Genomic DNA, 15,241 nt, shown 5'->3' with positions numbered 1-15,241 from the left:
CTGACCCCTATGGCCAGGACTACATCCGAAATCTCAGATGACTGATCTGTGGCAGCGGACTGCTTTTGATCTATCTCCATGCATCGAGGTGTAGATTGCACTGGTTCAGTGGCTGAACGCTGCCCTGCAACAGAAAATTCCCCTGAAGCATTAGCCTAATTGAAGAAGTATTTTTGGGTTTCACACTCTCCTGGCCAAGTCCAGAGCCACCAGAATGACTTAGACCTAGCCATTCCTGATCTTCTTCAGAACTCAGGGTAGAAGAAGCAGAATCAGAAAGTTGTATGGGAGTACCATGCTCCACCCTAGCCCTAGACAGAATGGGTCTCCCAGAGATTGCTTTCTTGGGAATGCCAATGCACATATGCTTTGACAGTGCGTGATCTTGACAGTGGCGAAACATCAAGCCAGGGTTCTCTCCACTGTCTTAAGTTGCTGTGTGCTACCTGGGGTACACCCACCATTTGTGATCTCTAAGGCACCATCAGATGAGTTTGTTTGCCCTGAAATTTAAAGATCCCCTCAAGTGGTTCACAATCATGGGATGCCATGATGCTACAGCTAACTTCAGAAGCCCAGTGCTTCTCAGAACAGGACACTAATCTACTGTGCTTGCTGAAGTACCACATGGAGTTGGTGTTGTCCATGAGAACCTGAACTAGCCTCCCTATGATGGATAGTAGGATAGCCTTGAGTGCCAGGTGACTGACACACGACTAAAACAGATTGATATAGATCAGGGTTTTCTAGTATCCTCTGCTACTTCCCCAGATAACACCCCAACCCAGCAGTGACGTATCCATCACCTACTGATAGCTCTGGATGGGTAAGGGAGAGAGGTCTGCTGGCGGTCCAACTGCGGTCAGGCAGACATCATTTCAGATATCCTGCAGTTTTGTCTGAAATCTGTATTGATTTAGGCAGGCTTTGTTGGTGCTGCTCCCACTGACACTTCAGAGTCCACTGCAGTGCCTGTATATGCCAGATGGACTGGTTGACTAGCAGAATACAGGTGACAAGGGGACCTAGAAGCCTCAGAACTGCTCTCACCAAGATCCAGGACCAAGGCTGAAGATTGGGACCACAGCCTGGATGTCCTGGACTCATAGTTATAGAGGGGAGGCTCTAGACTGCAAAGAGTCCAAGATATCTCCTCTAAAAAGAAGTCTCTGTGGAGGAGTCGGATGAGACTTCAAAACTTTGATCAACAACCCCAGATGATGTTAGGAGGCTTTCAGTGGTCTAGAGGTGGTCTGCGGATGAATGCAGTGAGCCCAATAATCAACGGTCTATCATCGAGATAGGGAAAAACTGGTACCCTCGCACTGAAGATGGGTAGCAACCACTGCCATCACTTTTGTGAATGAACACTCAAGGGGCACTGGTGAGACAGAAGTTGATTACAAAAAACTGAAAACGCCCCTGGCTTACTCTGAACCACAGGTAATGCCTGTGTGACTGCAGGACGGGTTTATACAAAAATACAGGTCCTGCAAGTCCTAGGCCCCCATCCAGGTGCCCGGATACGGGGCAGACAGGACTAGGGTGAGCATTTTGAATCTGTCAAAGATCTAAAAGAGGACAGATGTCTCTATCCTTCTTTTGCACGAGGAAATAGGGAGTACCAACCAGTCCTCATCTCTGTGTCACCTCTCCACTCCTCTTTTTGAAGAAAGCTAGAAAGGTGCTGAGAGCCGCTGTAATGTGTGAGGAAGTTGTAGTGGACGGAAAGAAACAGAAGCGCACAGCCCTGCTGGATGATCTGAAGGACCCATTTATCAGATGTGATAAATTGCTACATTGGGAGAAAGTGCTGTGTTCTGCCTTCCACAAGACAGTTTATGCGTCACTAATGGAAGTGGAAGACATCCTTGGGTATATGTACGGTGTCTGCCTGAACCCTGTCCCCAGCCACCAAAGGACTAGGGTGACTGCTTATGAGAAAGGTGAGAGGGTTGGCAGGAGGGAAACTGAGGGACGCCTGTTGCTGCTTGAATGCCAACCCTCTTGAGTAGTCCCGGAAAGGCCAAAACTGATGGGGGAAGTGATCAGGTAGGGGTCGAGAGGCCTAAAGAACATGTCATAGCCAGACTTTTTAAAATGTTCTAAGACATGGTCAACGTTTTCACTGAATAGGCAGGATCCAACAAAAGGCATATCCATAGAGGATGCCTGTACAACTCCTGAGAAACTTGTCAATTGCATCCACGCATGGTGTCAGAACACACTAGTGCTGAACGTTCGTTTCCGACAATCTGTAGTTACCAGACCAGTATGGGTCATGTATTTGGACTGCCAGTCAGTAAGACCTCGCTGGCCATAACCCAGAAGGTTAGCATGTAGCAGTCTAACAGGCAAACAGCATTTACTGATCCCTCAAGGCCATGCTGGTTAAAGAATACATTTGTTTCTGAATGCCTCAGTCCTCTTTTACTCCTTGTCCGGGAGTTTGTAGGGAATTAATGGACATTTATGTTACTGGTGAAAACCTGGATCACCTAACTCTGCTTCGTAAGAAAAGCAGTGTCACCGGATTAGCCTTCTACCTGTTAACGGGTGGGCAAGAGCAAGGTTTAGACCATGTGCCTATCAGAGTATCCGTTACGGCTGGCATTAAGGACTCAGTGGACACTGACCCCGGCTGCAGAACCTGCGTAAAGACATTTGTTTTAACTCCACTAGAAGGCAGTTGTAGGTCCAGGACCTCGGCAGCGTGCCAAATTAAAGCTTCTGTTAGTGGTTCAAGACCTTTCTGATTGGTACTTTTGATCCATACATGCTTCCGAAGTCCTTATGATGGTGAACATGGTTCCCAATTTCCTCCCCTACTTGCTATGTCGGATGGGTAGCATCTGGGACAGTGTATTGGCTATGATACTGGGTAGGGAGCCCTATTCTGAAAATGTATCCCTCTGGACACTCAGATCATTCTTTGCCTTTTCTACATGATATGTCATCTGACTGATGGAAGGAGGGAAGCTGTGGGATGACATGAGACCTGTATTTCAACAAAGAGTTCATCGTGTTTGATCAAGCCCAAGAGCGATTTAGAAATGGCCTGGGTCAATTCTTGTAGTACGCTCGGGAGCATGTGGTGCTGCAATGATTGGTGAACCTCGTGGGCTGCAGGCAACTCATCACCACCTTCAAATGGACCTACTCACGGACTGGGAAGGAGGGGGAACAAAAAATGCTAGAGACTGACGAAGCACAGACTGTGGGTAGGAACTGACTTAGGCTGAGTGGTGTAAAGCATGTGAGCAGGTATATTTCGGTCACCCAATGCCCGCTTTAAACTCATACAATTTAACTACCTGCATCAAACTTATCTGACCCCTCTCAGACTCTTTAAGATATACCCTGGTTCCTCTACTGGATGTGGCAGATGCGGGCAGCTATCAGGCTTCTGGACAGAGGTAGTTGGTACTCTGTCACACATAACGGGGCTTACTATTGCAAATAATGAAACTGTTACTAGAAGTGCTCACACGGGGAAACAAGATACCAAAAATGTCAGCCAGAATACTAGCACAGGCGAGATGCAGGAACATCATCAATTAGCGAGCACCCTGGTTGTCAGTGGTCTCAACTTGGAGATGTGACTTGCAGGAGTGGGCACTGGCAGACAAACAGCACGTTAAGCGCACCAGCAGGAACGAGCGGGAAGCAGAAGACCAAGCGACATGGAGAGAATGTTTCTGAGAGTAGCAGATCCCCCCAATAGATAACTCCAAGTGAAGGGCACAACGGGTCAATATGTTAGGGTAATACGTGAACAGATAGTCGAATAACGACTGGATGGGTGGGGGGGTGAGTACAGAGTAAATGGCAAATGAGATATAGTACTGCTTGTGAATTGATTGCACCAAAGACAATGTTATGTTTTGCTATGTGCACTTGTAGAAAAACTCTAATAAATAAACTTAGAAAAAATGGAAAGGTCACTCAAGATGTATTAAAAAGACTGGCTGGGCTTGAGCCACCTACCTGATAGACACAAGTATGGAAGTTGAGGACATATACATACCATCTATGTCAGAATACAGACCTTTGGATAAAAAACACTGCACCAATACCATTTGTACCGCACTAATTTGTACCACACTAATGACCTCCACTGTAGCCAGAGCAGGGTTGCGGGTCTCCTGATGCAGTCTTGCTCAGAGTATGCTGCATATCAATCAACCAGAGTCAAACTGACTAATGGTCAGCAGTCCACTTTATGAAAACTATCTTTTCTAAGTATTAGTCATTCATAAGTAAGTAATGGCAAATTATTTTTCTCCCGGTTAGCAACCCTGCCATTTTGATATTTTACTGTGTTATTAACAGAATGAACAGAATTCATTTGACTGCTACTGTACAAAGAGTACTGCTTTCTGCAACAGCTGATCTGTGGTCTCAATCTTATCATTGACCCCATGCTGAACAAGGATAGCAACCATGTTCTTGAATGACAGTAAGTTCAACCGACAATTACATTTCCATTCAGAAAATCGAATGCAAATTAAATCAGACCACAATTGTGACGAACACATCAATCTGTCATTTTACATTACCTCATCAGAAGGCCTCCTACGCAGACAGTTGGGCTCAAAGTTATTTATTCGCAAAACCTGAATAGCTCGCTTGATGCTGAGATGATGTAGAACACTAACCACTTTTAGTGACACCAAATCATCCTGTGGACAAAAGTGAAATTAAAATATCAGTATCATTTCAGAGTAATGTCTAGAGTAAAAGGAACACAACAAATATAATAATCCCATATGGAAAAGCCTGGTTATGCATAGCTAGGGCTTTATGATATGTATTTTTTAATTTATCCATATTTATTTTTATTTTGAAAACAAAATAAGTCATAACTCTTACATGTCCACACTTATTTAACTGATAATGTTCACTATTACTTTGATGCCTGCCAAGTATTAGCACATTATACAGCCAAATATAATGAAACAACACATCCAAATGAAACTATGCATAACAGAAAACATATGTTGAGATATGCAGTGATTCATTCAATGTTTAACAACCCATGCTGTGAGTCTGTAATGGTACTGGTCTGAAATTCATGGATCATTGCATGGAGAGTGTTAGACCAGTCAGCACTTGGCATGCTTTCCCATTTATTTTTGTTTCTGACTTCTTGCTTTTAATCTTGTGCTGAATTTAGTTTTTGTTAGTTTTAGGACTCTGGGCATTACACCAGTGGTGCAGTGCAAGTGTTCTCTGTCTAAATTATATTGGTAATTGGTTTATGCATGATTGGCATATCTAATTTACTAGTAAGTCCCTAGTATAGTGTACTCTGTGTGCCCAGGGTCTGTAAGTCAAAAGCTACTAGTGGGCCTGCAGCACTGATTGTGCCACCCACGAGCAGCCCTGTAAACATGTCTCAAGTCTGCAATTACAGTGCCTGTGTGCCAAACCTTCCCTTTTACTACATATGTAAGTCACCCCTAAAGTAGGCTCAAAGCAGCCCCATGGGCAGGGTTAATTGTGCTTGAAAGGTAGGACATGTAATGGTGTGTTTTACATGTCCTGATAGTGAAATACTGCTAAATTTGTTTTTCACTGTTGCAAGCCTATCTCTCCCACAGGGCAACATGGGGACTGCCTTGAAATATCTTACGTGTACTTTCCCATTGGAAGCAGATAAAGATACGTAGTTTATGGTCTCTGAACTCACAATTTAAAAATACATATTTTGGTGAAGTTGGTTTTTGAATTGTAGGTTTAAAAATGCCACTTTTAGAAAGTGGGCATTTTCTTGCTTAACCATTCTGTGCCTCTGCCCGTCTGCGGAATGCATGTCTGGGTTAGGATGACAGTTGGGCTGTTTGTGCATTCACTCTAGACAGTCACACAGAGGGAGCGGAGGTGTGCCCTGCAAATCCTGATGGCCCATCACCAGGCTGATGTGTCTTTTTGACCTAGCGTGGTGGGAGGAGTTGACACTTGCACCTGAATAGGCTGTGCCTGTCCTTTCACAATGCAGTATCCAACCCCCTGGAGTGTGTCTGGGGCCGGACCGGGGAAGGCAGGGTCCTATATATCACAAAGACTTCTCTTTGAAGTTTGACTACTTCAAAGACAAAAATGGGTATAAGTACTGGACCTCTGACACCAACACTTCTGGACTGAAGACATTCTTCCAGAAAGAAGAGCTGGATGCTGTAGGAAGGACTTACACTTTGCCTGTTGCTTTGTTGTGCTGGCCTGCTGCTTTTTGCTTGCGTCTTGGGAGTGAAAGGACTGGACTTGGCTTTCTACATTCTCTTTCCCAAGATTCCCCAAGGGCTTGAACTGAGCTTCCCTCCAGTTAAGAAGTCTCAGGGTTATCAACGACTTCACCTGCCAGCGCCTGGGCTCTCTTGCTGAAAATCCTGACTTGCCAAGTGGTGCCAAATACAGTTCCTGGGCCTTTGGAAGTGAGCTCTGGTGTGCTTAAGAAGAAGCTAAGCACATCGACTCCAGAGCGACTTCGGAACTGGCGCCACCCTGCGAGCCACTGCCTGCTCCGGAGCCTTGGTCCCCGCGGAGTGCAACAACCACGCCTGCAACTCGGGTACAAAGCCACTGCAGTGCCTTTGGAGTCCAGCCACAGTGTGAGTGTCGAGTGCTGTGTCACCGACTACCGTGACACCCGACTCCTAACCGTCACCTGTGGCCCATGGTGTTACTGCAAAGTTGACGCCTTGCATCTTGATCTGCATAATTCATTAACCCTGCCTTGTCGTAAGGAACTGATGCCTCGCCGCATCACCTCCCCTGCAGCTGTAAGGAACCAACACCTTACATTCCCTGACTAGCAAAAAGGAACTGATGCCTCAACTCCCTGGTAGCAGTAAGGAACCAGTGCCTCACCAGCACCAGGACCTCTGACACCAACACTTCTGGACTGAAGACATTCTTCCAGAAAGAAGAGCTGGATGCTGTAGGAAGGACTTACACTTTGCCTGTTGCTTTGTTGTGCTGGCCTGCTGCTTTTTGCTTGCGTCTTGGGAGTGAAAGGACTGGACTTGGCTTTCTACATTCTCTTTCCCAAGATTCCCCAAGGGCTTGAACTGAGCTTCCCTCCAGTTAAGAAGTCTCAGGGTTATCAAAGACTTCACCTGCCAGCGCCTGGGCTCTCTTGCTGAAAATCCTGACTTGCCAAGTGGTGCCAAATACAGTTCCTGGGCCTTTGGAAGTGAGCTCTGGTGCGCTTAAGAAGAAGCTAAGCACATCGACTCCAGAGCGACTTCGGAACTGGCGCCACCCTGCGAGCCACTGCCTGCTCCGGAACAGTGGTCCCCGCGGAGTGCAACAACCACGCCTGCAACTCGGGTACAAAGCCACTGCAGTGCCTTTTGAGTCCAGCCACAGTGTGAGTGTCGAGTGCTGTGTCACCGACTACCGTGACACCCGACTCCTAACCGTCACCTGTGGCCCATGGTGTTACTGCAACACTGCAAAGTTGACGCCTTGCATCTTGATCTGCAGAATTCATTAACCCTGCCATGTCGTAAGGAACTGATACCTCGCCGCATCACCTCCCCTGCAGCTGTAAGGAACCAACGCCTTACATTCCCTGACTAGCAAAAAGGAACTGATGCCTCAACTCCCTGGTAGCAGTAAGGAACCGGTGCCTCACCAGCACCGGTGACTCCTCACCTCACCAACTCCGTGCTACGTCTGTTTCCTCATCGTTTTCCAAGGTACTGTCCCTGGGTACCTACCCGCACTCCCTTGCGAGAGGCGTCAGACTGTTGAAAGCGATTTTGTGATAGCCGCAGGTGGAGCTATTGTGTTTCAAAGCACTATACCAAGATTTAATCTTTTACAATTCTTATCTTTACTTGTGTATGGTGGATTTCTGTCATTTTGGTCTTGTTTTACTCAGATAAATATTGGCTATTTTCCTAAACTTGTGTGGAGTACATTTGTGGTGTTTTCACTGTGTTACTGTGTGCATGTACAAATGCTTTACACAATGCCTCTGAGATAAGCCTGACTGCTCGTGCCAAGCTACCAAGGAGGAGAGCAGGGGTTATCTTAGCAGTGTGGCTCCCTTACCCTGACTAGAGTGAGGGTTCCTACTTCAACAGGGTGCAAACAGCTGCCGACTAGAGACCCCATTTGTAACAGTCACTCAAAAAGCCCAATATTCTGTATTTTTACACTTAAAACTAAATACAAAAAGGAAACACTTTTTGTCTGTAAAACAAAGTTAAAAAAATTTAAATTGGGAGCATTTCGCATAACCTATTTAATCACTGTAAAGTATAGTGTGGTTGCAACATCTTCAAACACACAAGGATTCTTTAAGAGTTACTTGTAATGTTTGATGGACCCAGCAACAGGAATTATCGATCCAAATGGTAGAACGAGTAACATGATAAACCCACATGCCTGTACAATTTCCCCTGTGATAGACTGGCTGTTTAATTAAGCTAAAATCTCTAAGTGAAAATAGAGTTGAGAATGAGAATAAACAGGTGCCAGATAAATCAGTTTTCTCTTGTTAGTCCCCATTTCATAAAGGCCCTCCAGGTTCAACTTCTAACATCTTCTTCTGGACCCTGAAGGCACTGCATTGGTCAGTAAAATTATCTCTGGAGACCAGAAATATTGGTCCAATGAACAGGACAATTAGACATGGAGCTATAAAGGTGACACTGACATACATTTCACAAACAAATAAAATCCACATCCACTACAAATATCTTTAACAACCTTCCAAACACATGAGGACAGAGGAAAACGATGGTTGCCATATTATGGGCGACGTAGAGAAGATCTATTTGCAGCAATATTAACAGCATTTATGTTTTCTCTGGCCAGGCAATGCAGCTTTTAATTCTTCCCAAATAATAAGGATATATTCTTGTTCTTTAGGGCATTTAAATACTACAGCTTTTGACAGAGACACTCGTTGGAAGAGTTCAACATTGTCATTAAGTTTCTCTAGTCTGATGGGACAACTTGCCGAAGGGAGTTTAAACAACATTATATAGTCCCCTGTTGAGGGAACAACACATTATGATGACTGGATTGGGACAAAGTTATTCGTTGATCCGCAAACTAAATACATGACAAGAACTGTTTCTACAATGTCTTTCCATGTACAGTGGAAAGTGGGTGTATAATTTTAATCACTTCAAGGGAAAATGCACTATGATGACATTTATATTTACATAATCTGGGACTCTGTAATTTAGAGTTAAGCAACTGTAGTGTATAATGGTCAGAACGTTGATACATTGTGGATGACCAACCTCTAACAAAGATATGTACAGAAACATTTAGATCAAATTGAGGGTCAAGTCTGAAGATGTTGTCTATTTCAGGCAGTGGTTCTTAACCTGTCTGGGGTCCCCTGGGGGTCCATGAAGACTACTCAGAGGGACTGTGTCTCAGAAAATTAAATAATTAGTGAATTATTTGTGTATTTGTTTCATGAATGCTTGTTTCTGTAATTGTGTGCATGGTTTTGTGGTTCACTGAAATTGCTTAGGCCGTGGTCCCTGGATTCCAATAATAATTGAGTGGGGGTACTCTGATTTAAGTAATGACTAAGTAGGGTTCCACAAGAAGTCACAAGGTTAAAAACACTTTTATAGACTGGCTAATTTTGAACCTGGTTTTGGTGTTTAATGTTTTTCTTCTTAACAAAATGACTCTTGCTCAGTGCTCCACAGCACTTTCACCTTCATTCTACCATCCAACAGGTAACTTAAGAGATCAGAGAATTTCTGCACAACAGAAAGCATTCCTCTACAAACTCCAGGTATATACAAATCCCAGGGCAGATCCTCCCTCCCATATGTAGCCAATATGTTGAGCAACTTGTTTTTATTATATATTGATTTGTCCAAGTTAAAATTTTAGGTGTCAATTAAAAGTGTCAAACCTGAGTCTTTTTGATAACTATAGCCTACCAAGCCCTTGCTTTATTAGTCCAGATTATTTTTTTCCATGTGTTTCTGAACAATACAATTTATTGTGCTCCATGCACCAATTCAGAGGGTGGGTGAGGGGCCGCTCAATAGATACAGGGCGCAACATTATTGTTTCACTCACAGAATTACACACAGTAAAAATAATCATTAATACAGTTTCTTCAACATAACATTTTTTATCAAAAGCAACTGAAGGGTGCTTCATTTGTGCTAAAATGTCAATGCGTCTGCTGGTTATAATGTTATATTTTAAAAACAGATAAAAAATTCTATGTGGAGATTAAAGAAAACAATGCAATAGAACATGGTAATTATTTATACTGAGACCATTGTTTGGTTCAACTGAAATATACTATTCCGCTAAAGGTCACAGGACTCTTAAATGAACAATCTCCAGCTATAGCTTCCTGTCTCAAGACCCGACACAGGAAAGTTTCTGAATTATCCTCGCCATTTTTTCTAAAGTAACAGACAATCTTTTGTACCTAAATACACAATCTTTTCCCTTTATTATTTTTCCCATAGTAGTTCAAAAATAAGATCTTAACTCAAAAGAGGACATCAGATTATATGGGCAGCCTGGAATAAATTAATTTCATAACATTTGTAAACGACAATTGAATTGAAATGCAGATTTTAATAACCCTCTTCTGAAGGCCTTATAACAAATACTAGAAATTCTGAGCCAGTCAGCAAATTCTAGGTGTAAAAAATATTTAATATAACAAATTTTGCTAATAAATCCCAAGCATTCAAACCATGTTCTACTGTCAGTGCTTGAAACACTGTATTTTGTGGATAATGCACTACTTAAAAAAAAAACAAAAAAAACACACACACACGCGCGCACACGCGCACACACACACACACGCGCACACACACGCGCACACACACGCGCACACACACGCGCACACACACACACACGCGCACACACACGCGCACTGGACCCTCTAAATGACCCGTCTCACACATGGATCAAGAGCGAATAATTCATAAGAAGCATCAAAATGTAACAAAACATTAAAATACACTAACATGTTGGTTTTAATCATTGTAAACTGGCAATTCCATTTTAAGTTAGAAGAGAGCATCACACCTTTATACTTATAAGCATTGGTTGGGACGGTAACCCTTGCATAGTGTTAGTGCATACCTACCCACACGACTTGACAGTGCACCTGTCAGGGCCTCTCCCCAAGCCTCTGCCCTTCTCCCTCGCCCACTGCCCCCAACCCCCGCCCACACACAAGCACTGATTTCAACTGTCTCCTAACAACTGCGTCCATGTGTTGAGCGGCGGCCCATCATCTGAACGGAGCTCCCCCAGTGCTTGTTGGAGCCTCCCTCGAGTACCCTGTGCTCTACACTGTGCAATCGGCGCTTAACAGCAGCTGCCTGACAAGGGGGGTACTCCAAGAAGCCACACTAAATAGGATGCTGTGACTTGTTAAACCCTAGTGCGCATTGGACCTGCCCCCTACCACAGGGGCATCCCTCTGACTTCTCAGTAGTGTTATGCACCACTCTACGAACATCAATGTGGGCATTCACTGTGGCAGTGTCCAACTGGGACTCCTTAATCACTTGCCTACTGGCTGCCTCTGTAAAGCAGAGCTGCGTGAAGCAGAAATCGGCTGTGTGAGGCTGCTAGTGCTGCAGTGCCCCAGACGTCCCCTAAAGTGCTAGCTAGCGGGCCCTACCACATGACTGCCTAGTGCAGGCGTACCACAACAGACACCTGTACCATATGTGCTGCACTGCCCCACATGAACAGTGACCGCCAACACACCCTGGGCTGCTCGTGCTACGGTGTCCTGTTGCTCTCAAAGACGTCAGCAATGGACCCTATCACGTGACACTCAACTCAGGTGTTAGGAACCTGTTGATATCGTGCTACTCTGACCCACATCTGTAAAGTTCCTGACTGTGCTGTGTCGCTGCTTGTGCTGCGGTGACATTGTCCTCAAAGGTGCCAGGAAGTGGGCCCTTCCACGCAGTGCCATGGTGTAAGCCCTGTGATTATTTCTCGCCACACCACTGACATAACCTCTGGGAGATGCCCTAATATCCTGCAGCTTGTCCTATCTAGTGGAACTACCTTTATTCAGAGACCTAGACTGGTCACCTGCGACTTCACATGGTCAATCTATCCACTGAGCCCGGCACGGACCCGGACCTCATCTCTACAATGAGGTCCGGGTCAATGGTGTCCGGGGGACAATGGTGTTCACAACCCACAGTATCATGGGACAGCTACGTTCGGGCATCCACGGTGTGACCCTAGACCCTGCATCATCTGGGGACAGAACATATACAAACCTCGAAGCTTCTGATCTCGAAGGCTCTTCTATGTCCCTTGGGACCAAGCTTGATATGGTCCTGGAGGCTGCTGAGAAAATTGGGGCATCGATTGAGCAAACTAGCACGTCTCTTGAAACCTGGATCGACAAGGTGGTGACAGACTTCACACTCTCTTACGCTGACCATCGGAAGCTGGCCGATAAGGTGCACACTGTGGAGTGGACCTTTGTTGAACTTCAACTGAAAGCCTGGGAATCTGAATCCTCATTGCAAGTGTTGGCGGACCAGGTGTATGCCATGGAATGTTGGGGAGGGGATGCTGAAGGTCGTCCAGAAAAAATAACATCTGCGTGATGGGATTCCCTGAAGATTCGGAAGGGCAGAACGCAGTTACCTATGTGGAGAACTGGCTACATGGCTTACTCTCACCGACTGCTTTTTTCAGTTCTTCTCCATTGAACATACCCACCGGGTCCTGATTCCTAAGCCCCCGCCTAGCACAACCCCAGACCACTACTGTTCTGCTTTCTACACTAGAGAGACTGTGAACTCCATCCAATACGAGACATGGAAACTCCAAGACACCACAGTCGTCAATTCACATATGCTCTTCCCGAACTTCACCATGGTGGCGCAGCAACAAAGGAACTTCTTCCTGTCCGTTAAACATTGGCCTTGCGACTTGGATTTATGTTACTCAATACTATTTCCTGACCGCCTTCGTGTTATTGCAGACAGCACTACACCCTTTTTTTTATTCTCCGAGGGATGCTTGGTACTAGCTGGAGTCTGCCGGGCTTTCCACTTCCCGGCAATCTACGCCTAGAACAACACTGTCTCATGGGGCTGTTGAACACTGCCACCATAGATGCCGCAGCTAATTGCACTGTTCTCCTCAGCCTAACAATGCTCCGAATTTGGGGCAAGTAATTCTGGAACGATGCCAGGCTATACAAATGGCAGCCACGCTCCAGGAACTACTTGAAGCCCAGACCCTGATGATGGATTCATGAAATCCAGGAGTGACAGCGTCTCCTCTGCAACGTGGCCCTCCGGGACAGACATACTGGCTCTCCCCGACGTAACCCCTCAGGCGGTGGATGACATTATGTGACAAACATGTGGTGATAGATATTTTGTGACCAGCAAGGTGCTCTTGTACTTGTTATACTTATGTGTTCATATGTCTGTGCATCTCCCTCATAGCCGGCGACAGTTTCATTTCTCTGCATTGTTATGCTGCGTCTCACCCCAATCTTCAATCGTCCTATACCTGTGCAGGGATTTGTCAGGATGGTATTCCTTCAATGTAATTGGCTTAGGCAAATCTTTCACGCAGGGGATGCCCAATCTTTGGCCATCAAGCATTTCCCAGTGTTCCCGCTGTTGGGTTGCATTTTCACTCCTAATATTTGTAGTTAGGCTGTTTGGTGGATATATGTTGTCACTCTGCTTGGATACTGTTCATTTTTTTCCGCTGTTTCTAAGTTTTGTTATTCAATGACGCTTGACCCCACTGCCTGTACGCACACAACACTGCACTTACTCATGAACCGGGCCCCGCTCGTTGCAGGATAGCTGCTTCTGGCCCTTTACTTCACTTGCCACATGGCCCACACTTAAGTCATCACCTGGAAAGTGTGGGGAATGCATACTTCCTCACGTCGCTATGCTGTCTACTCAGAACTTAAGCGCCACTCTGCCCATATCGCACTGCTGCAAAAAAACACATAACACTGACAGAAGCAACAAATATCCAAAGATAGTGTTGTGGCTGGGTATGTACCACTGATTACTCCTCCTACACCAGAGGCGTGATGATATGGATGAGGCCGGGGACCTCCCTTTATAGCAAACAATTTCATGATAGACGCAATGGGATGCCACGTCTTTGTAAAAGGCCGCCTAGATGGCCATAACATTCTCATAGGTGCTATCTACACACCCAATACTGAACAGGTCTCGTTCCTACATTATGTCCCTGGAGTGACTTATAAGGTGGAGACTTCAACTGTGTCCTAAGTACTGACCTTCAACATTCCTTCCCACCCCCACCACGTACCCCGGCACTCCCAATGCTCAGGCACTCTTAATGGCTTCAGCACTGGCAGCTCACAACATCTGGTGCTCACGTAACCCTGTCCCTCGAATATATTCTTTTTATTCTTTGCCACATGTCAGAATCATTTGTTGGGACAGCCAATTTGCTACAATCCATCACCTTCACAGATTATCTCAGTTGCACTCACTCTGACCATAACCCCCAGTACTTGTGTATTGCATGGGACTCCCCCCTTTCGCACTTCTCTTAGTGCTTTGAGTTAAATGCAACAAAACATCATTTAGACTGTCAGGGTGGGACGCGTTTAAGGTGATCATCAGAAGTCACTGTCTTGGGTAACATGGAACATACACAAACAGCTTGAGAGCAACATCTCCTGTGACCTCTTAGGACCTGAAACCCAGATGGTGTGGGATCCCCCTGCACCCACCTCCTAAAAGAGTTGCACCGTGAGCATGCCTCATTGTTGGAAAGATTAAGATGCCCTAATTATGCTATCCACTCGACCATCACTCATAGTTTGGCTGATGCATCTGACCAGTTACTGGCGCGGCTGATACACCAAGATCAACCACAGCATCCCATTATGGTATTACGCTCCTCTGCTGATTGTCTGCTCTATAAGCAACATGACATATATGCTGAACTACCATGTCACTACACCTTGCTATACCAATCTGTAATGGACACTCACCCAGACGATATCAACTGGTTCCTCTCCACCATTACCCTACCCCGCATTACGCCTGGCCAATGAGTAGAACTTGACAATCCCATTACCCCTCTAGAAAATTCAAGAGGCAATATGCGCCTTTGCCACTGGCAAGGCTCCGGGACCATATGGCCTTCCATCTGAATTTTATAAAGCCTATGCCTCCCTCCTTGCTCCTTACTTACACTGTACGATGAAGCCCTCTTCGACACCTGCCTC

The 15,241-nt window shown here is 45.4% G+C and overlaps 1 protein-coding gene across 9 annotated transcripts in view; it reads right to left on the bottom strand.

The window, feature by feature from the left end:
• The window catches only part of PPFIBP1 (PPFIA binding protein 1), a 736,231-nt gene that overhangs the window by 155,085 nt on the left and 565,905 nt on the right, over window positions 1–15,241 (bottom strand). For all 9 annotated transcript variants that reach the window (XM_069228637.1, XM_069228638.1, XM_069228632.1 and 6 more), the window contains one exon: window positions 4,560–4,682. In XM_069228637.1, coding sequence (XP_069084738.1) covers window positions 4,560–4,682 — 123 coding nt within the window. The remainder of the gene's footprint in view (window positions 1–4,559; window positions 4,683–15,241) is intronic.

This window comes from Pleurodeles waltl, chromosome 4_1 (genome assembly GCF_031143425.1).
Source record: "Pleurodeles waltl isolate 20211129_DDA chromosome 4_1, aPleWal1.hap1.20221129, whole genome shotgun sequence".
Taxonomy (NCBI): domain Eukaryota; kingdom Metazoa; phylum Chordata; class Amphibia; order Caudata; family Salamandridae; genus Pleurodeles; species Pleurodeles waltl.
Note: the sequence above shows the minus strand (reverse complement) of the source record. Positions and strands in the feature narration are given on the sequence as shown.